Raw genomic sequence first — 21,969 nt, 5'->3', positions numbered from 1 at the left:
TTTGAAATAGTTAGGGTTTGATTTTGAAATAGTTGCTTGATTTTCTCTCCTTCTATGTATATAAAGCAATTATGATTTCTCTTGCTGAGTATGCTGACCATCAAAGAATACTTAATGTTAAAGATTATATCTTATTGCTTTTTTTTTAGAATGGAAGTTGTATTTTAAGATTTTATTTAATGGATTATAATTTGCTATGTTGTATTTCTGGACTTATAATCTTGGATAAAATATATTTGTGTGTTTGTAATAGTATTTTGTAGTTTGTTTTTTATTTTTTTGATATTTTTTACTATAATTTTCATATGAATGTTAAATATAAGGGGATGGGGAATGGGGCCCGTGGGGAATATGGGGAACGCGGGGAATGGGGATGGGGACAATTATCCCCCCATGGCGGGGATCGGGGCGGGGATGGGGATTAATTCTGGGGGCGGGGACGGGGAGCAGGGAGGCATCCCCCGCCCCCGCCCCGCCCCATTGACATCCCTAATTAGAAGTACAAAATTAGGAATACACGGTAAGAAGGAGAGCACAACAAATAGTTGACGAGCTTCTTTGTGATTTTTTTTTTTTTAGTGTTTTTTTATTTTTTTTTTATTTTTTGTTTGTTGTTGTTCTTGTTTCATTTTTTGTGTTGAGTTTTTTTTATTAAAAAAAAGTCATCAATATAAAATATATGTTATAATATAAATAAATTAAATCTTATATGTATTTATGTATATTAGAAACTGATTTTAATGGAGGATTTTAATATATAAATAGTATTTTAGATAAATAAAATGTATGATAATGAGGTTCTATTCAGTTTTTGGCTACAATGAAGTAATATGCACATACAGGTGTTGGAATCCCATTAGCTTAAACGCCAAAGTAAGAATCATGGATTCTATTTCTATATTTTCATCATCATATAATTAATAATTGTCAACGAAGGAAAAGTCAACGAGTCAAGTTACAAAGCGACAAGTTACTGGAAACTGAGTTGGCTATTTCAAACAGAAAACGATTATAATAAGTTGCCTTATTTATTGAGGCTCTAAGCAGATGCATTCACATGCAAGTTGCAATAACCCACCAATTGAAATCAACTCAAAAAAAAAAAAAATTCATGAGTATCAAATGATTTTTTTTCTCTTATTATCTATGAAGCAGGCACTTTTTTGAGTTATCGTATCCGTGTGTCGGACATATTTTGGACACGACACTCACCGACACTCGTTCGACACGGATGTGTGCTGTGTCCAACCGTGTCTTAATAAAAAATAAAAAATTCTTCTCCGAACACGCCTGGACACACCTAAATATCATCACGTGTCCGCATATCCAGTCTTTATTCTTAACATATATTCTTAAAATAAATTTAGATATAGTATATATTATTATTTATTAAAACAAAAAATATTTTAAATACTTGATATAATTAAAATAAAATATTAAAAATAATTAAAAATTTTAATTTATATTTTAATATCAATAAAATATCAAAATATCATTACAATTTATCTAAAAAAATATTTTATATTTTATATATATATATATATATATATATATGCGTGTTTCCGTATCATATAAAATTTTAAAATTCGCGTATCGTGTCGTGTCCCGTGTCCGTGTCGGTGCATGATAGCTTATTATTGAGTGTTCGTGTAATGAGAGTAAAGGGTGATGCATGAGTAGAGACTAATCATGAGAAAATATCGGATAAAATTCAAACATTGCAACTACTACTATAGTTTGTTTCGTTTGAAATTCTTAAGGCAAAGATAAAGAAGTTTGAAACTTTCAGCTACAACAGTGGAGGGACTAGTCAAACCTCATTTACTAACCCATTTCATTCTTTTTATTATTCTTTTATTCTTTATATTTATGAACTCTGTTGCAAGATCATTTTGCCTTTGTTTTTGTTCTTATTGAGTTCAGAAAGGACACCCCTCAACATACAGAAACCCGGGTTCAATGGGGTCTGAATTCACAGGAGACACAACTATGGATGCAGCAGAGAAGAGGCTCAATGAGCTTGGTTACAAGCAAGAACTTAGAAGAGAAATGGTTAGTTATTTCATCTTCTTGAATATTCTTGATCCTACTTTTTCTTTTTTCAAAATAGATTTCGGAGAAGCTTGAATTATGTGTAGATGTTTTTATTTGTAATTTTCTTTTTTTGCCCTTATGATGAAATTCTGGGGTAACAAGGATTTTTTGTGATAGAATTTTTAATATTATGCATGATCTTATCATCTTATCACAAAAGTAATCTGAGATACAGAATTTTTTTTTTCTTTTTAGTATTTCCCTATTTGTAAACTCCTTTTTCATTTGATGTTTTATTATTGTAATATTAACTCTCCATGATTTAGAGAAAAAGGTTAATAAGTGTGTTGAATGTTGTCCAATTTATGGTGCAGACTATGTTCAAAACACTGGCAATATCATTTTCAACAATGACCCTATTCACAGGAATCACTCCTCTATATGGTTCCAGCCTTCAATATGCAGGGCCTGCATCTCTTGTATGGGGATGGGTGGTGGTTTCTTTCTTCACTTGGTTTGTTGGGATTGCAATGGCTGAGATTTGTTCATCTTTCCCGGTTTGTAACTTCATTCTTCAATTTGGTATTATTTCTGTCTTGTAATGAATGATATAGCATCTTGGATATTCTAAAATCCTATAATGAAGTAAAAAAATAGATACTTTCAACTTCTTGAAATGTTAAATAGTGACAATTTTTTCTTCTTCATTTAGTGTTAAGAAATATGCTTAAGAGAAACTATTATGAAGATACATAATTTCTCAGTTTGTTAAGGTTGGTTTGAGATTGATAAAATCTGGTTTCTACTGGTATCATTGGCTTAAAGATCATGCTTTTCCCAATTTCAAATTTGGAACTTAATCAATTATGTTTGAACAAATTAAATATGTTTTGTAATGAAATCAAGAGTGTATGCATTATATTTGCCTTCATTTCTAAAATTTTCTGCATCTGTCATTGCAAATTAGTTCACAAAAACTAACTTTCACTTAAATGCAATACAACAGACAACTGGCTCTTTGTACTTTTGGGCTGCGCATTTAGCCGGTCCGAAATGGGGACCATTTTCTTCATGGTGCTGTGCTTGGCTTGAGACCATAGGACTTATTGCTGGGATTGGAACTCAGGTATTTAATTGCACTTTGGTTGAAGAAATTTGAAGTTTCTACTCAAAGACTATATAAATATAATATTACAGAATGTTTTACATTTGTAACTGAATGTTTTCATGGTTGAAAAACAGGCATATGCAGGATCACAAACATTGCAGAGTATAATCTTACTCTCAACAGGAACACATAAAGGTGGAGGGTACTTTGCTCCAAAATGGTTATTCTTGTGTATGTATATTGGCTTAACTGTCATATGGGCAGCTCTCAACACATTTGCATTGGAAGTGATTGCCTTGATAGATATGATTTCAATATGGTGGCAGGTACTTTAAGCATGTTTGTTATATTTTAAAAATTTTATTTTTACCATTTATGATTGTTTCCTCATCTGGATAGGATTAGGGATTTTCTATTATACTATTTCATAGTACAAAAATATTATGTGCACACAAAAAATCAGTTACCAAAATCAGTCATTATATATTTGTATATAAATATATGTATTCTTTATACCGATATTATCCATTCTCTCTCTCTCTCTAGTTGTCTCTTTTTTCTGTCTAAAGCCCATATTCTCAAAACTAAAGCTTTTAATAATTTTTGTGCCTCTGTGTTAATGAACAAATAAGGAGCTAATTCTATTTATACTTATTGTTTTGCCTCAAAGTATTGTTCTAAAACTTAACAACTACTTTTAAAAAAAAGTTGTACACACTCTCAATTTGATTAAAGCCTAAATCTACTTCTAGATTTGCATGTTATAAACAAATGAAGCTTCATGTACTATAAATTAAAGTTAAGAGATTTTCATGGTATATTAAGAGTAAAATCACTCATTTATTTTATTTTTGGTATCAGCTTATTGGGGGAATAGTGATTGTGATCATGCTACCTCTGGTATCACTTACTACACAATCTGCTTCATATGTATTCACACACTTGGAGTTGGCACCTGAATCAACTGGAATTACAAGCAAACCATATGCTGTGATTCTTGCATTTCTTGTGAGCCAGTATTCCCTCTTTGGATATGATGCTGCAGCACATTTAACTGAAGAAACCAAAGGTGCTGACAAGAATGGACCTATTGCCATACTTGGCAGCATTGGCATGATTTCAGTCTTTGGTTGGGCTTATATTCTTGCACTTACATTCAGCATTCAGGTATATCTATCTATATATACCCAACTTCAATCTAGTAGTAACAAGCATCATGAACATATAATTTAGTTGACCTATTTACATATACAAGAGAGAGACACTGCTTTTGTTTTTTTTTTTTCTTTCTTCCTTTATTTTGTTATGCCTGTTGTGTGAGGGACTTGATAGTAATTTTAAGTTGTCTTATCTCTTGTTGATTTAGAATAAACCATACAGGATTTAATACAAAGGATGATAGTAACAGCAACTTTTCTATTCTCTTCAGAATTTCAGTTACCTTTATGATACAAACAATGAGACTGCTGGAGTATTTGTGCCAGCACAAATACTCTATGATGCATTCCATGGAAGATATCACAATTCTATTGGAGCAATCATTCTACTATTTATCATTTGGGGTTCATTCTTTTTTGGTGGACTTTCAATCACTACAAGTGCTGCTAGAGTTGTAAGTATGACACTTCCTCTTTTTGTTTGTTTGATTCGGAAACCTGCATGGTATCACAAGCTTGCACAAATCAATTTACAAGAAAATATGGATATGGTTACAATCAATAAGAGAATGATATTTAAGATGTAGCGCGCCACTGACTTAAACTCTTATCTTAAATAGTATTTTTTATAGAAGAATCTTGGAATTTCTCCTTTAGTTAGCAATATCTTGGATTGCAAGCGAAGCAAGTATTAGAACTTTTTTGTTTTCTTCTTTAGATTTGAGTCATAATGTTCTGGAAAAAAATGAAGTACTTTATCCCTTCATAGTCCTAACCATTATTATGGTGTATCTCAAAACAATTTTTCAGGTTTATGCTTTGTCTAGAGACAATGGAGTCCCATTTTCGTCCTTATGGCGAAAGCTACACCCGAAGCGCAAGGTTCCCTCGAACGCTGTATGGCTTTGTGCAGGAATCTGCATCCTTCTTGGCCTCCCAATCCTAAAGGTCAATGTAGTTTTCACTGCCATAACTTCGATATGCACAATCGGATGGGTTGGTGGCTATGCAGTTCCAATATTTGCAAGAATGGTTATGCCTGAAAAGAACTTCAAGCCTGGACCCTTTTACTTAGGAAAAGCTGGAAGACCAATTTGCTTGATTGCATTTCTGTGGATTTGTTACACTTGTTCTGTGTTCCTTTTGCCAACATTGTACCCTATAACTTGGGATACTTTCAATTATGCACCAGTTGCTTTGGGTGTAGTTTTAGGCCTTATAATGCTTTGGTGGGTTGTAGATGCAAGAAAATGGTTTAAGGGACCAGTTAGGAACATTGATACGCAAAATGGTAAGGTTTAATGTAATTCCTCACAAGTTTGAAGAACAATACTATAATAGATGGAATTTTACCATTCATTTTTTGGTTCCTCAATGTGCTGCTTTGACTTGTACTTACTCTGTGGTCAACAATATTGTTGAAAACTACCATGTTACTTAAAAAATGTTGAATTGTGCAGATCAAAGGTAAAGATTGGTATCTGATAGATAAAATAGTCTTATGGTTCCATTTATAAGACATATATTACAAAATTCTAAAGTCATTTATTCCCTTAAAAAGAAAAAAGTACTAAGGAATTACTTCCCCATCCATAAAAGGGTTGAAGTGGTTTGAAAACTTCTTCTCCTTAGTTTTCAATTCTCTCAGTTCTCTTAAATCTTCCAACCATATACTATAGCTTGAGTTCTTAGCAAGAACATCAAGAGACACTTCCTTATTTTCAATAAGTTCCATTGAGTATTTCTCAAACTTGTCAATGCTTTGCCACAACAAAGCAAGCTTGGTTGTATCACTCTCACTTCTAATACTATCCAAGCAATCTCTGGCTTCCTCCACCCTCGCCCAAAAGCACGAATCTTGCGTCAAACTCGCAAACTTGCTCCTCTCACTATTTTCTTCCTTAGCAGCCACACTATCCTTCCACCACCTATCAAAAATCTCATACCTCTTCTCCCTGCCATGTTTTATGTAATGTCCATTTGTTTTCTGCTTCCCTTTGCCATAATACTCAGCAATGTCCAATGGCTCTACAAGCAGCTTATAAAAATGCGAAGCGTTGATCCATTTTGCTCGCAACTCAAAGTCATAAGGCAGCTCATTCCTCTCCAGCATGTCAACCACATTGTTCCAGAACCTTGCAAGCTTGATACGGTTCATGTTGACCTTCATTTCCCTTTTTGAAGAGCCTCTCCTCTTGAACAAATCATAGTATCCCATTTGATCACTCTGTTGATCACACCAAGCTTTGTAACATTCTATTTCTGCCCTGTAAGGTACAAATTTGGATAAGGTAATTGCAAGCCGAGCAGCCTTCAGCGCCGGCGATGGACCTGCTCTCCTAGCCTCCTTAAGGCACTCCTTGGCCGGCTCGAAAGCCGGTTGCTATCAGTTGAAAAAAAGGTAATTGTTCAGTTAAACCACTTTCTTCCAATGCAAACTATCAATGAAAGGAAAAAATGTTTTTTACCTGTCTTGTTATCCCTGAAGAGTGGAGTGCCAATTCAAGCCCTGCTTCATAGCTACAATTAGGAACAATCCCTTGCAATGACAATTTCTTGCTCAAGAATTGCAATGACAATTTATTGACATAATCTCCATACTTTAGATGATCTTCAATACTAGAATCTGGAGAACTTGTTACAAACATCAAGTGCATCATCTTTATAACTGCGGCAGAACTCTCCACACACACTGCTCCTTCGTCCGAAACAAAAAGGAAGCTCCCAAAGGGACGAAAGAACCCTTCGACTCCCTCTTGGGTAGCTGCATGATGCAAGTAAGTCGTGACAAAGCTGAACAACTCAGCTTTGTCCCCGTCAGTTACTTGCATCGCAAGGTTCCCAAGAGAGCTTGGATTAGCCATAGAAAATTGCCAAAATTGAAGCAAGGAATTGAGTTGAGCAATGTGAGGCATTGTAGGTGCAAAGAGAATCCTTGGCATGATGTCATGCTTTGTTACCATGTGAATGAAGTTGGCACCCCATCTTTCTTTGAGAATGGCATTGGAAAATGACTGATTCCCAAGCATTGGTGAACCGAAAGTTATGCAAAGAACTGAGATAGAAGAAGATATGTGTTGGAGATATGCCAAAAGCCAAAGGCTGCATAGAGAAGCTATGGCTCCTCCTATGGAATGGCCTGTAATAACAATTGATTTGGTTTTGCTGTTTCTCATAATTGGCAACATCTGAAATTAACATTAACTTTGAATTCTTAGTTGGCTAAAAAAAGACATGGAACACTCCAGGAACAGTAAAAATAAATAAATAACTAAATTTTTTATATACTGACATAATAATAATATTACAAGAAATAGGTAGTGATACAAATTTATCTCGAAAAAATAGTTTTAAGAATTGTATTATGGATCTTTAAATTTTATGCAATAATACTAAGAGTACATTAAAAATTAACTACCAAATTAATTATTATATATGTGTATAAATATATGTATTATTAAACCCATTTTAAGATGTATTTTATATTTTAATATATATTTTATATAATTGGCCATTTTTTTTATGCTCGTGGCATAGTTGAATCTTATGTAGATTGGAAAAAAGAGAAAGAAGAAAAAGCTTTGATTTTTTATTTTTTTTTTCCTATTAACATTTGCTAATTTGCTTTGTTGATGGACACGTGTTTATCGATTCACGTTTTTTTCCATCTAGTGTTAAATATAAAAATTATAATTATTTATGATATATTTAATTAAATTTTGATGGTGTTTTAACTTTCTTTAATCTCTTTTAATTTCTGGTTACTAGAAAAAGATTATCCTAACTTAATTTTTATTGGTATTCTTAAAAATATAATAAAAAAATATTTATTAATAATATATTAAAAAAAAAGTTAAAGATAATTTTTAGATTTATTCTTAATTTTTTAAGTTTTTAACATAATGCCATGTCAGCTTAAGTAGTTTTAGATTTATTATTAGCTTTTTACTCCTCTTTTATATGTCTAATTATTTATTTTTTACACTTTAACACCTCATTAAATTTATCAAACGTTACAAAGAATAAAATCAATATCACTTTCACCTTAAGGTCCATTAAAATTATGAAACGTTACATCTAATAAAAGTCACACTAAAATCAATGTAAATTTTACCTTAAATTCCTATTAAAATTATGAAATGTTATACCTAATAAAATTCAATGTACAAGAAAAATTAATTTATTCTTAAGATCCCACTAAAATGATCAAATGTGTAAGAAATAAAAAATAAACGTATAAATTATTTTAAGCTTCCACTAAAGTTAGGATAACCAATCTATTTTAAATGTTATCAATTGTAATATTAGTTTTAAAATATAATTAATTTTTAAATATAATTAAAAATAACATAATTATCCATGACGCATAGACACTTCGCTAAATTGCCGTATCTGCATATCAGACACATTTTGGACACGACACTCATTGATACTCATCCGATACGTATGTCTGCTATGTTCAACTGTGTCTTAATAACAAATAAAAAAATTTCTCTGGACACGCCTAGACACACCTAAATACCATCACGTATCAACGTGTCCAGTCTTATTCTTAACATATATTATTAAAATAAATTTAGATATAGTATATATTATTATGTATTAAAAAAAATATATTTTAAATACTTGATATAATTAAAAATTTTAATTTATATTTTAATATCAATAAAAGATCAAAATATCATTACGATATATCTAAAAAGTATTTTATATTTTATATGTATGGGTATCCCCGTGTCATGTAAGATTTTAAAATTTGCGTGTCGGCGTGTCCCGTGTCGTGTCGTGTCACGTGTTCGTGTCAATGTCTGTACATCATATATAATTATATATTATATAATAAGATATTACAACGATAACTATAACAGTCATTTTAACGGTCATAAATAACAACTTCTATCTTTGCATTATGCCATAGAATTCTCATTGTATTTTTATCTCCTCATAATAATATATCTTTATATAATATTATCGAATTCTTTTTTAACCTTAATTTTTTTTATATTTGCTACTCTTTATTTTTATGTAGGTTACACTATTATTTTCAATGTTAATGTTAATTCTTTTAAATAGGTATAAATTTAATTAAAAATTAATTTCTTCTTTTCTCCTTTCATACTCATCACTCATTCTTATATTTACTATATAAATCAGCATTCACTGCACACTTTTTTTTTTTTTATCTCCTCTCACATAATCTCATACCTCTTTCTCTTTCTCCTTCTCTTTTTCAATTCTTGCTAATTTTTTGCACAACTAGAATTTAGTTGATAACCATAGTTTTTATTTTTATTTTTTTAATTTGCCAAACGTATGTATTAGGTGATTGTGTGGTTGTATTCATTAATTTTTCTATTTTTTTGTGTAATTGTATTCATGAGTTATGTATTGTCTTTGTCGCCTATATATCACTTCTTTTTTCTTTTAACAATTTACAATTTTTTTAATATCATTTAGTTGTAATAATATCGTTGAAAATACATGTTGTTATGATTGATGAAAAATAAAATTAAAAAATTAGATATCGTTTTTAATTATCAAAACATTAATAATATTCATACTTATATTTTTTCTAATAATTTTAATGTTTTATCATTGTACTATAGTATTTAAATATAAACTAAAAAAATAAAAAATAAACAAAACTAACTATTTAAAAAATAAAAAAATAATTATATGAAATCAGATAAATAAACTTCAATTGAATTTTTTTATTACTTATTATAATATATTAAAAAGAGAGCATAAGGTAGTTTCACAATTATTCTTAAACATTATGCCATAGAATTCTCATGATACTTTTATCTCATCATAATAATCTACCTTTTTATAATATTATAGGATTCGTTCTTAATCTTAACTTTTTATATTTTTTTTATCCTTTATTTTTATGTAGGTTATACTTGCTTTCAATATTAATATTAATTCTTTTTAATATGTATAAATCTAATTAAAATCTAATTCCTTCTTTTCTCCTTTCATACTCATTACTCATTCTTATATTTACTATATAAATTAACACCTACTTCACACGTTTTCTTTATCTCTTCTCACATAATTTCATACCCTTAGCTTTTTCTTTTTTCCTCTCCATTTTTACTAATTTTTTACACAACTAAAATTTGGTTGATGACCATAACTTTTTTTTTTTTAAATTTGCTAAACGTATGTATTAGATGATTGTGTGATTGTATTTATTAATTTTTTTATTTTTTTGTATAATTGTATTCATATATTATATAGTGTCTTTGTCGCCTATATATCACTTCTTTTTTCTTTCAACAATTTACATTTTTTTAATATCATATAGTTGTAATAATATTGTTAAAAATATATGCTATCATGATTCATGAAACATAAAATTAGAAAATTAAAGATTGTTTTTGATGATCAAAACTTTAATAATATTCATACTTGTATTTTATATTTTTATCTAATAATTTTATCATTGTACCATAGTATTTAAATATAACTTAAAACAAGATAAAAAAAGTAACTACTTAAAAAAAATAATGATACGAAATTAGGTGAATAAATTTCAATTAAATTTTTTATTACTTATAGTCTAATTTATGTATATTTTTTATAATTATTAAATTTTGAATTTATTTTTTATTTTAAATTGTCATTTATCATTAACCATTATAAAATTTAAATTAATAGTTATATGCTACTAAACAAAATTTTAAACTTTTTAATTAATTAAATTTAATTCATATTATTATTCAATTAAATTACTAAGTAACAGTTAAATATAATTATTATCTATATTAAAATGGTATATTTTTTTTGTATATCTTTTTTGTTGAATAATAATATTATTAAATCATATATAAATTGTCAAATTAAATGAATATATTGTAAAATATTTTTTACAAATTAACTTCTAAGTTTAATATTATTTATATATTATCTAATATATCCCTAAGTAATATTAGCATTTTATATTTATACTATATAATATAATTAATTTAATTCTCTGAGTATAGCGCCAGTCTTAATCTAGTTATCAATAAATTGCGACCAAATGAAAGTTATCGTGTCCCCACTTCTTTATATGAGAGTAAGTTCAAATATAATGAAATTAATTAAAGAAAAAATAATTTTAATTCCATATGATGTGAAGTCAACTAAAGAAGCACCAATTGTGTAATTGAAACGATTCTTTTCATGAATGTCAAGATGTTTCTCCTAAAATTGACACTTAAGAAACGTTTCATATTACTTTGCTTATCATTCCTCTAAATTAAGTAGGTAATGGCAGACTTGATATAATTTTACCAATACGGCACGACTTTGATCACATTTCACACAGTGGTAAGTGTTAACATCTTTGATAATTGAATTCGAATAATGTTTCATTTGGAGTTTTGCTATCGAAACATTGAACAAAGACCAATGCTACTTGTAATTGTGTAGACCTTAAAAGGTGCTTGTCCCTACTTGGACATGACACAATTATTGATAAAGGTTATATACCAAATACCACACCCTTTGTCCTTATTTTCTGTTTTCACATTTTATTTTTTTTCTTAATTTTACAAAATTTTAAAATTAAAACAAAAATTGAAAATAAAAATACAAACCAAAAGTATCATAATTTTCTATGCTTGACCCAGAAAATTGATTCCACTACCAGTCACTGCTAATTTGCTATAAGTAACATTATCTTCTACTTGATGATGGGACAAATATTTGTTTGGAAATATAAGTGTTTGTCCACCTTTTCAAATTGTAAGTAATAATTTTTTTTCTTTTTAAGATATTCATCGAGTAAATGATCAAATTTGTTTTTGAAAAATCATTCCTTCTCTAAATTGATCTGTAAAATTTTTTTTTAATCAAATTCGTCTTTTAAACATTTTAAATTAGTTATATTAATCTTTTTGTAACTTTCATTGCTCATAACATCAAAGTTTGCTGATATAGTACATTAAGTGACACCACAGTACATACATGACAGTCTTAATTGGCTACTAACATTATAAATTTATGAAATTAGATTAAATTAATCTCAAATTGAGAGATTTCAATACCTTAAGGTGCCCTTAATTTAGAGTTGATTTAATTCAATTGCATAAATTATCATGTTAACAACTAATTAAGACGGTCAAGTGTATGTTGTGGTCCGTGTTATGTGTCCCTTAACGTGCTATATTAGTAAATTTTGACGTTGTTAGCAATAGAAGTAATAGAAGAACCAATGTGACTACTATAAAATATTTAAAGTACGAATTTGATTAAAAAAAATTTGCGAACTAATTTAAAAAACAAGTAATCTTTTAAAAGACGAATTTGATTATTTACTAAATATTCATCATTGCAGTGATTAAATAAGTAGACTTATATTCGTGTGATGTTCGAGATTTTAGTTGTATAAATTTTTCATAAAATAATTGAGCAAATAATATTTTAAAAATTAATATAAAGTCTATTTTAGTTATATTATTTATAAATTGTATCAATCTATAATTATTTATATTAAAAATTATACAATATATTAATTGCGTTAGTAGTTTAACGAATTTTATTTTAATATAATTGTATCTAATTAAATATTTTTAAAAAGTTATTATGTATCATTATACGTAGCTAAATTTCTTATAAAATTCATAAAAAATTAAAATATACTAAATTCTACACTAAACAATCATCAAAACTTTAGAATCTGATATGACTTTAAATAAAAACAAGCATAAATGTATGTTAATAATAATGATCACTTGTAAGAAAAGTATTCACATTTTGTAAAAATAGATAGATAGATTACACAACGAGCTAGAAAACACTCTCCATTAGCAACATTGAGGAATCACCCACACCACTTGGTAAACCGTAACTAATCTCTTCGTTGTTAAGAGTTACACAATTAACTATGCAATTTAATCAATAAATTAAGTGGTTTGTTAAACAAACTATGCAATTTAGTAACCCAGCGAAATAACTACTACTAGACCGCATTCTAGCATTATGTTTAATTAAGTGGTTTGTTTGGTAAACCTTTTTGAAAATGATAGCTTCTGCTTCTGTCTTTATATCGTGGGGAAAATCCATAAATATGACTTCAATTATTTTCGGCTTTTATCATCTACTAGAATGGGCCATAAGGCAAAAGTTCTATCTTTTTGTGCCTTTTATTGTTATTATTTTGTTATTTTGTAGCATACATTGAATATAATAATTAATAACGACCTAGAAAAAGTTGAATTTCTTTAATAAAACAGTTAAACACAATAATTGAAAAAGCAGCTTTTGAGGTGCTCAACTCCAATTCAACTTCCTTTTCTTCAATAAAAAAAAAAAAAAAAACCCTCCTTCTCTTTACAAACTTGATTGATTTAAAAGAGAACAAAGTATGATTGGTGACATGTATTAGCTATGGTAGAGGCTTTGGTTGAGTTGGAGTTGCATACCATTTATGAATCTTGTAAAGTTACAATAACATTAGGTATAATATGAATTTAATTAATTTTATTGCAGAGAAAATTAAATAAAAGAGTGGAAAGAGAAAGAAAACATGAAAAAGTAGAAATAAAAGAAAATGAAGATGTGAAAATATGATGCCGAATTTACTTTTTGGTGTAAATACCAAAAGAGAATGGGGAGTCTTAGGTAATCAATGACCATCTTAAACAACATGAATAACTACCAATCAAATAAAAATGAATTTGGATCCTCTAAAGTTTGAATTTTACTTTAGAGAATAAAATGTGATCTTCTCTTATTGAATAGTTTCTCTTTCATATTTATTATTGGTCCTACCTATGAAATTAATGGTAAGAGATCACACTTTACTCTCTGAAGTGAAATTCAAACTTTAGAAGACACAAATCTAATAAAAATATATTACATTCTAATTTAATACTATTAATTAAATTTAAGATTAATTTACTCTTTTAATCCTATTAATTCACATTGTTCACACATTGTTCAAAAATATTGTTACCTATACTTTTTCAAAGAAAATTTACATATATATTTTTTTCAGTAATAATCTACTTTTGAATGGGGACGGTTTTCTTTTTATCCATTGAATCATGGGAACGAACTTGCTTAGTAACAATTAAACTAGTTTAAATAATATCCTTTTCATTCTAAATTAATTGTTCATTTTATTTCTTTGCTATGTTAAAAAAATGTATTTATACATAATTAAATAGTAGGAACAGCACAGATAAAGAGAAAGAGATGAAATCCGTTCAATTTGGGAGTTAACATTGCAACTTCAATTTACACATTTCTTAGTAAATATTAGCCATTTAGGCAATTGTGCATAAGGATAAAAGTTGAAAAAGAAAAAGAAAAATAAGAATTGAACACCAAAAATAGCAATCTCCTTTATATTAGTGTATAGTTCTATATAAATAATATCGACGACGTCGTATATATTTAAACATCTACATAAAATTTACTCGTTCAGCAAATAAATACAAATGAACAATATTATATAACCAATAAAATTTATCTATTTTTGTTAATATTTAGCTGGTAAATTTTTTTATACTAAATTTTAAATTTAATATCCTAAATCTTAGATTTTAATAATATAAAAATAAAATATTAATTTAAAATATTGACTAATATTAATAAAAAATAATTTTTTTTTTAATTTTTCCTGCTCCTGTATTAGGTAATAGGTACTCTCTTTTCATTCTTTTGCCATCACCTTTTCACAGTGACAAATGCACCCACAGGCCACAACACCAGGAAATTCTTGTGAAAGCGAATAAGAAAGAGATAAAGTGTAACTATTCAGATGTTAACTTATCTCTCTTATTATTTCGCTTTAACCTTTTTCCTTTTCCACTTAAACCCCGGATAGATCATAGATTAATTAATCAAATTTAAAATATCAATCAACATATTATTCTATCAAATAATTAGCTCTGCCACTAGCTAAGTTTGGCAAAAGGTTGCATTAATCCATCAAATAAGAAGACACACTTTTATCGAAAACTTGGAGATAATAATGTGGTTTAAGAATATATTATAATAGAATATCTCGAAAAAATAATGCTTTATTTTTTCTTTTACTTAAATTAAAAGAAATTTTTTTCTGAAAAAGATTTTTTAATAAAGAAATAAAGTTTATTTTTAAAAAAAATTTAAAAAATTGAAATGAACTTTTTTAAAACATTAAAAAAAATTATCTATTGAATCATTTATAGAATTAGAAATCTTTTTTTTATTAAGAATTTAACAAAATTCTTTAAATTTATCAACAAAAAGAATAAATTCCTGTTGAGTTCTTCTTACACGTTCATTTTGCAAACTCAATTCATCTTATTGCTATATGTACCTAAATTTATAATTGAATTTTAATTTAGCCTCTAAAATTTTAATTAATTTTATTAATTTTTAAATTTTATAAATATGAGTTAAGTTAGTTCTTGAAATAATTTTAAAAGTATAAATATTAATAGAATATTGTTATTTTTTATTATTTAAATACCAAAATTAAAATTATATTTATTATGAGTTTTAACATAACATCTAATTGTTCATATCAGTATTTTATTAATATTTTTGTATTAAAAATTATTCTAAACACCAATGTAAAATATATTTACAAAATTTAAAAATTAAAAGGAGGCAATTGAAACCCAAAAATTAAATTAAGACTCAGCATACAAATAACTCAAAAAACTTGTTCCATCAACAACTGCACCCATCCACCACAAAATTAGACCAAAATATCTCCGAAGAAATAATAATAAACATGAAAGAGACGAACAAACCAATATTTTCAATAAAACAAAATAATAAATTAGTTAATATTAACTAAAAAAAAAAAAAAATAGAATCAAGAAGAAAATAAACTAACCTGGTTGCGGAAAGAGACGAAGAAAGAGGAAAAGAGATCGAAGATGGCGGCGTGCACCATAACAACCTCCTCCTCCTCCCTTTTCCGATGCATACTGAACAGCGATTCTCCTCCGATGCTCTCTAACGCCACCAACCTTCTCCAGCTAGATTCCGTCCCTTCCGCCATCTGAACCCCCGATAAAGCCACGTACACCACTTCTCCGTCGCCGCCGCCATTTTCTGCCACGAAACTCCGTGCCGCCGTGGCGTTGGCCACGCTGCACAGCCTCCATGACTCCGATATTATCGGACTCGTTGCGAGACACGTGGCCAGATCCTCGCTGGTTTCAAACCTGACATGGCAAGAAATTATTCAATTCATGAAATTAAATTAAAGCATAAGATGATTGATTGATAATTAACTAAAAGTTTTAGGTAATGATTAGTTATATTATAATTTTAATAAATGTGTGAAGAAGAGTGAGTAATTACGATGAAGCTTCGTCGAGAACCATGGTATTTATATATATGGTGTGTAAAACACTAAAACGAAGAAATGTTTTCAAGCTTGGTTTTCAATTTCTAAAGGGTTGAAGGAATTGAACAATTTATTATGTGAATGCGAATGCCAATGCGTAAGTGGCTTATATATGCACCCAATTCATTGACTTGGAGGGTCAAGTGTTAACTGTTTATCATTTAGGGCAATCCTAGGTAACTAATAATTTTTTAGAATGAAATGAATAATTACCAATCAAATAAAAATATACTACATTTTTAAATTATTCACCTAAATCTTAATATTAGAATAATCATTCGCATATCTAGTAAAATGAACATTTGATATATTCATTGTTTCACATTGTTTAATATTTTCATTGTCTACCTATACTTTTCTTATCATTTATTTATCTTTTTAATTAGACCAATATATGATTGATACCCTTAGCTTGAACTACTACTTACATGGTAAGCAATATACAAAGCATTTTTCTAATAGTTAGTTCGTGTATACTATAGTGTTTACAAAGAGTTAAATCTTAAAGTGATTTTTGAAATTATACTTAAATTTTATAGTAGGTCCTAAACTTAATATTATTTATATTTATTCCTAAAATTACATTCAAATTCAATTCAGACACTATTATGAAATTTGAATGTAACTTTAGAGATTATTTTAAAGTTGAACTCACTTATAAAATAGTAAATACATCTAATATAATTGAATATGGAAAAGAGTAGAAAATAGTAATTTTATTTAAGTAAATTATTATTTATATCTATGAATATTTAGAATATTGATAAAATTATATATAAAAAACTAACGTTGTATTTCAAAAAATGAATTAATTTTGATGAAATAGGTTACTTTGTTCAAAGAGTAAACTACCATTTGTACCCACAAAAGTTGAAAACACTGACATATCTACCCATAGAAAAAGGAAATTACCATTTGTACACATGAAAAATGATTTTTACAAGTAAAATTATCCAAACCCTAAAAAATTACCTAAAATCCCTAAATTACCCTTATCTTCACCACCACACCACCTCCTTCACCCAAACTCCTTTCTAACCCTAATCCTCTTCACCCAGCCACCACCCCTCTTTCCCTTTCTAACACACTCTCACCATTACTTCCCACTCAGTCTCCACCGCTGCTCCAATGGCTCCTTGCCACACCCTGCTCTCTTTCATCCTCACAGTCACAACAACACTTGCTGCCGCTTCTCCGGAGAAGAAGAGCACCTTCATGGTGCAAGTGCACCATGAAGCCAAGCCCTCCATCTTCCCAACCCACAAGCACTGGTACGCTCCCCACTAACCACTCCATCATCCTCATCTACTCATCACCTTACCACCACCACTACCACCACTAACCCCAAATTGCCTCTGTTTCCGTTCTTGCAACCTCCAGTGTCAGTGTCAGTGACCACCCCTCCTTCTCTCCTTCCCTGTCTCGCTCTTGCCGAATAGAGGACCTTCGCACCCACCCCGCCCCTGCTTCGCCGCCGCTAGCAACTCTAGAGCCGTAGTGCCCCTTCTCCTTTTTTCACCGCCGACCACCTTCACCTACCGGGGCTACCTTCTCTTCATCACCGAACCAGTGCTCCTGACGGGCCACCGCGCCAGCCGCCACCACCGCAGTCCCCTTTGCGAACCAAATTCGCGGTGAGCTCTCTCTTTCTGTCTCTTTCACCATTTTTCTTTTCTCCCAAAAAAAGTGAATCCAAATACATGAGGCTTCTGTGTTTGATTGTTCAGATTTGATCCTCTCTCCTCACTCTCTTCTCACCTTGGATCTGTGTTCTTTTTCGTCCTATTTCTATTAGCTTTTTTCATGACACCCTTTTCAATGTTTTGTTCCCTCAAACAGCTTCAGATTCAGCTGAAACCAAGATCCAATTTTGACTCTCACTCATCGTCATCCATTTCAAATTCTTCTCTGGGGTGATTTTGATTCCTCCAAAGGTGAAGGTTATGGTGATGAAGGAGTGGCAATGAGGTGGTTTGTGGTAGAGAAATGGAGGTTAGATCAGAGAGTGTTCATGTGATGCGAAGAGAGAGATGGGGGATGATGGTAGCAGTGGTAATAATAAGGGTATTTTGGGGTTTTTAGATAATTTTTTAGGGTTTGGATAATTTTACTTGTAAAAATCATTTTTTATGGGTACAAATGGTAATTTTTTTTTTCTATAAGTATATATGTCAGCGTTTTCAACTTTCGTTGGTACAAATGGTAGTTTACTCTTGTTCAAATGAAAAGAGTGAAGTCATTGTTGTTTTTGTTTTCCTTGTCAGGCATATTCATAAGACAAAAATGTTGGGCCTAAGATGTACGCAGTAAGAAGTGGGCTAGTGTAGACGGTATGATGTACTTGATTAATTTTTCAGGTGTTGTATATACAAAGAACCTATCCTTGAAAAAAAAAAAAAAACTTGCCGACGTATATTCATACGTTTATGCCTAATCCAACCTGGACTTTTAAATTTTGAAGTGTAATAAAATAAGACACAAATATATTCAAGAACATGAACACAAATTTATCAAAAAACTTGCCATGTCAATACCTTACTAAATTAATTAATTTCAGAGAGCACTTGCCACCTTAATTCCCCACATTTATATTTTTTCTGATTATCTTGACTCAAAAAATATTTTTATTTTGCATTAAATTTCATAAGATTAGCATTGTTTACTATTCTGGTATGTATGGACTCTAAATCGTCAAATTTTTTTAATAAACATAATTTTTCTCAAGTAATCAAATAGACCTTATTATCAGTTTTATTGCTGTCCCACACAAAATTCATGCAGACTTACTCAATCTCATCACACATATTCAGTGACAGTCTTATAGTTTACATGAAATAAGAATGAATAGTTGCTAAAATTGATTGGGCCAAAGTGATCGCTTGCATCTTCCAAGTACTAAACCAAAATATCATTCCATTAAGAATAAATTGAAAATCTTCTTTTTTAGTACGAAGCGAAAAATTGGACGCCAGCCTCATCCCCAAAATTCTACTTGATTCTAGATTCTTCGCCAAACAAAAATTGTCAGAAAAAAAAAATACTTGATTTCTCATAACTTGCCTTCTGAATAAGGAAGCTTGTTATAACCTTGCAGCACCAGTTACTAAAACAAAATAAAAATAGCCACCTGAAAAAAAGATATTTTATTTATTAGTGTTGCAAGAGAAAATACTTTCGTAGGACGTAACAAGTTATAGCTTCACCAAAACTATCTGGAAAGGCTTAGTTCCTCCAAGAGTGGAGCTGCTTGTTTGGTTTGCCTTAATAGGCAGGGTAAATACAAAAGAGAGATTGTGTTGGCTTGGGATAGCTAATAATGAGGATAATATGTGTGTACTATGTAATAAAGATGTAGAATATGTCCATCATTTATTTCTTGCATGTGAATTTACTTGGCAAGTGTAGTGTGTTTGGTTATCTCTTCTTGACAGGCGTTGGTCAGTTCTAGGTACTTTAAAGGACCATTTTTAAAGCTGGGCAGGTGCGACTTGTAGAAAGGAGGAGCGCAACAAATGGTATATATCTTTCTTTGTGATAGTCTGGAACGCCTGGATCGAAAGAAATCAGAGGATATTTCAGAATAAAGGTAAAGAGGTAGAAGAAATTATTAACTTGACTCGTATTAGTTATCAGAATGGAGGAGGGAGGACCCCTTTTGTTGTTGATGGTAGTGCCGAGCGAAGATGACAAGGGGATTTGTTTTGCTCGACAAGTTCTTAGGTGGCTATTTTTATTTTGGTTTCTTTTTGTTTTTTTGTTCCTTGCTTCACTTGTATGTTGAGCTCCTTTAATTAAAAAAAAAAGAGTTAATTGGAGAAGGTTTTACATTGCATTTAGAATTATCCAAAAGCTCAACTAGTTTGGCAAGCTTTGGAAATTTTCTGTCAGCCTCTCGATCTGGATTTGATGAATTGGTTCTTCTTTCATAACAAAGAGTTCCCATTTAGATTATTTTCTGATCTCTAGTGGATTTGGCGATCAAGGAATAATGCGATCTTTAATCCCTCGAGCCTTGGCCTCCGAATAAAGTGACTTGTATAGCTTTAGCCTTAGAAAAGAAACTTTGGAATGTTTTTGAGTTGCAACGAGTGTCTATTTCACTATCATTAGTGGTTCTTAGATCCCCCATTTGGTAGGTACCTTTAAGATTAATTGTGATGCTAATTATTTGGACACTGATAATCATGTTGATTTTGCTTGTGTTAGCAGAGATTGGAATGGAAGTTGACAAAGAGATTATTTGAAAACAATTGAGAGTAATAATATTATACAAGAGGAGAGTTGTGTAGAGAATATAGACACTAGTGAAGTTACATAGGGCATGTTATCACTATAAATATAGAACCTTTAGTGTAAACAAAAGGATCACTCTGCAACAATTTTAAATCAATATTACTCATCTCAGAAATTAATCTCTGCTCTCTCTCTCTCTTTCAATTGCTTTCAACTCTTTCACTTTTTCATAATTTTCACATAGTATCCAGAGCATTGGTTTGATCCATGGCTTTACCTGTGAATTCAGCAAATCAAAAAAATTTTCTTGCTCCTATCTTGGATAAGCTTGAAGAAACAAATTTTGTTACATGGCAGCAATAAGCACTCTTCACAATCAAAGGACAGAATCTGGAAGATCACATAATTGAAGGGAAAGTGCCCGCTAAATTTGAATCTGAAGAAACAAAGACTGTTGGCAAGATTTCTTCAATATATTCAGAATGGATGCAACAAGACTATAATCTGTGTTCTTGGTTCTTAGCGTCTGTCGATTCTTCCTTCAAGAATCGAATTGTTCATTGTAAATCAGCATTGGAGATTTGGCAGAAACTTCAAGACTATTCTGCAGAATCAACTAAAACAAAGATCAAGCAATTGAAGAATCAATTGAAGATCACCAAGAAAAAGAACCTTACCATATCTGAGTATTTGTCAAAAATCAAGAAAATTGCAGACTCATTAATAGCAATTAGTTTTCAACTTAGCCATGAAGATTACATTGAGACTATTTGTGAAGACTTGCCAGAAGAGTTTTCTAGCTGCATCAGCCTCATCCAAACTAAACCTAATTGTTTAGCTTGGGAGAGGTTGCAAATCTCCTCATATCTCATGAAGACACCATTGAAAAATTCAAACAGAATTCTTTAACAATGGTTCAAACAAATCTTGCTCAAACAAATTTTCCAAATCCAAAAAACCCTAATCGTCCCTATGGAGGTAGAAGGGGTGCTAGAGGTGGCAGATTCTCTCGTGGAGGCAGAAGCTCTTGGCAACTCAATAATAGGCAGATTTGTCAGGTTTGTAGTAGAATTGGACACACCGCACTTCAATGC

General features: G+C 30.1%; 2 protein-coding genes across 3 annotated transcripts; one reads left to right on the top strand and one right to left on the bottom strand.

Moving 5' to 3' along the window:
- The first annotated feature begins 1,638 nt into the window (after positions 1-1,638).
- Positions 1,639-5,658, top strand: LOC107612565 (amino-acid permease BAT1 homolog). Of its 2 annotated transcripts, none has more exons than XM_016314246.3 (7): positions 1,639-2,052; positions 2,409-2,591; positions 3,041-3,160; positions 3,277-3,468; positions 4,004-4,309; positions 4,572-4,754; positions 5,110-5,658. In XM_016314246.3, exons 1-7 carry the CDS (start codon positions 1,960-1,962, stop codon positions 5,599-5,601), a joined length of 1,569 nt encoding a protein of 522 aa, XP_016169732.1. In that variant the 5' UTR covers positions 1,639-1,959; the 3' UTR covers positions 5,602-5,658. The 2 variants fall into 2 exon arrangements, with proteins under 2 accessions (XP_016169732.1, XP_088352890.1); XM_088496764.1 differs by having other exon boundaries at positions 1,818-2,052; positions 4,572-4,778; positions 4,957-5,658.
- Positions 5,659-5,751: 93 nt separating this feature from the next.
- LOC107612564 (lipase-like PAD4) lies at positions 5,752-17,056 on the bottom strand. Its single transcript, XM_088496763.1, has 5 exons — positions 16,997-17,056; positions 16,597-16,792; positions 16,124-16,457; positions 6,768-7,487; positions 5,752-6,682 (listed from the first exon to the last, which is right to left on the bottom strand). Exons 2-5 carry the CDS (start codon positions 16,617-16,619, stop codon positions 5,870-5,872), a joined length of 1,890 nt encoding a protein of 629 aa, XP_088352889.1. The 5' UTR covers positions 16,620-16,792; positions 16,997-17,056; the 3' UTR covers positions 5,752-5,869.
- Positions 17,057-21,969: the final 4,913 nt, after the last annotated feature.

The sequence above is a fragment of the Arachis ipaensis genome, chromosome B8 (genome assembly GCF_059453495.1).
Source record: "Arachis ipaensis isolate K30076 ecotype BB chromosome B8, ASM5945349v1, whole genome shotgun sequence".
Classification (NCBI taxonomy): domain Eukaryota; kingdom Viridiplantae; phylum Streptophyta; class Magnoliopsida; order Fabales; family Fabaceae; genus Arachis; species Arachis ipaensis.
This window is presented reverse-complemented; position numbering and strand designations above follow the sequence as displayed.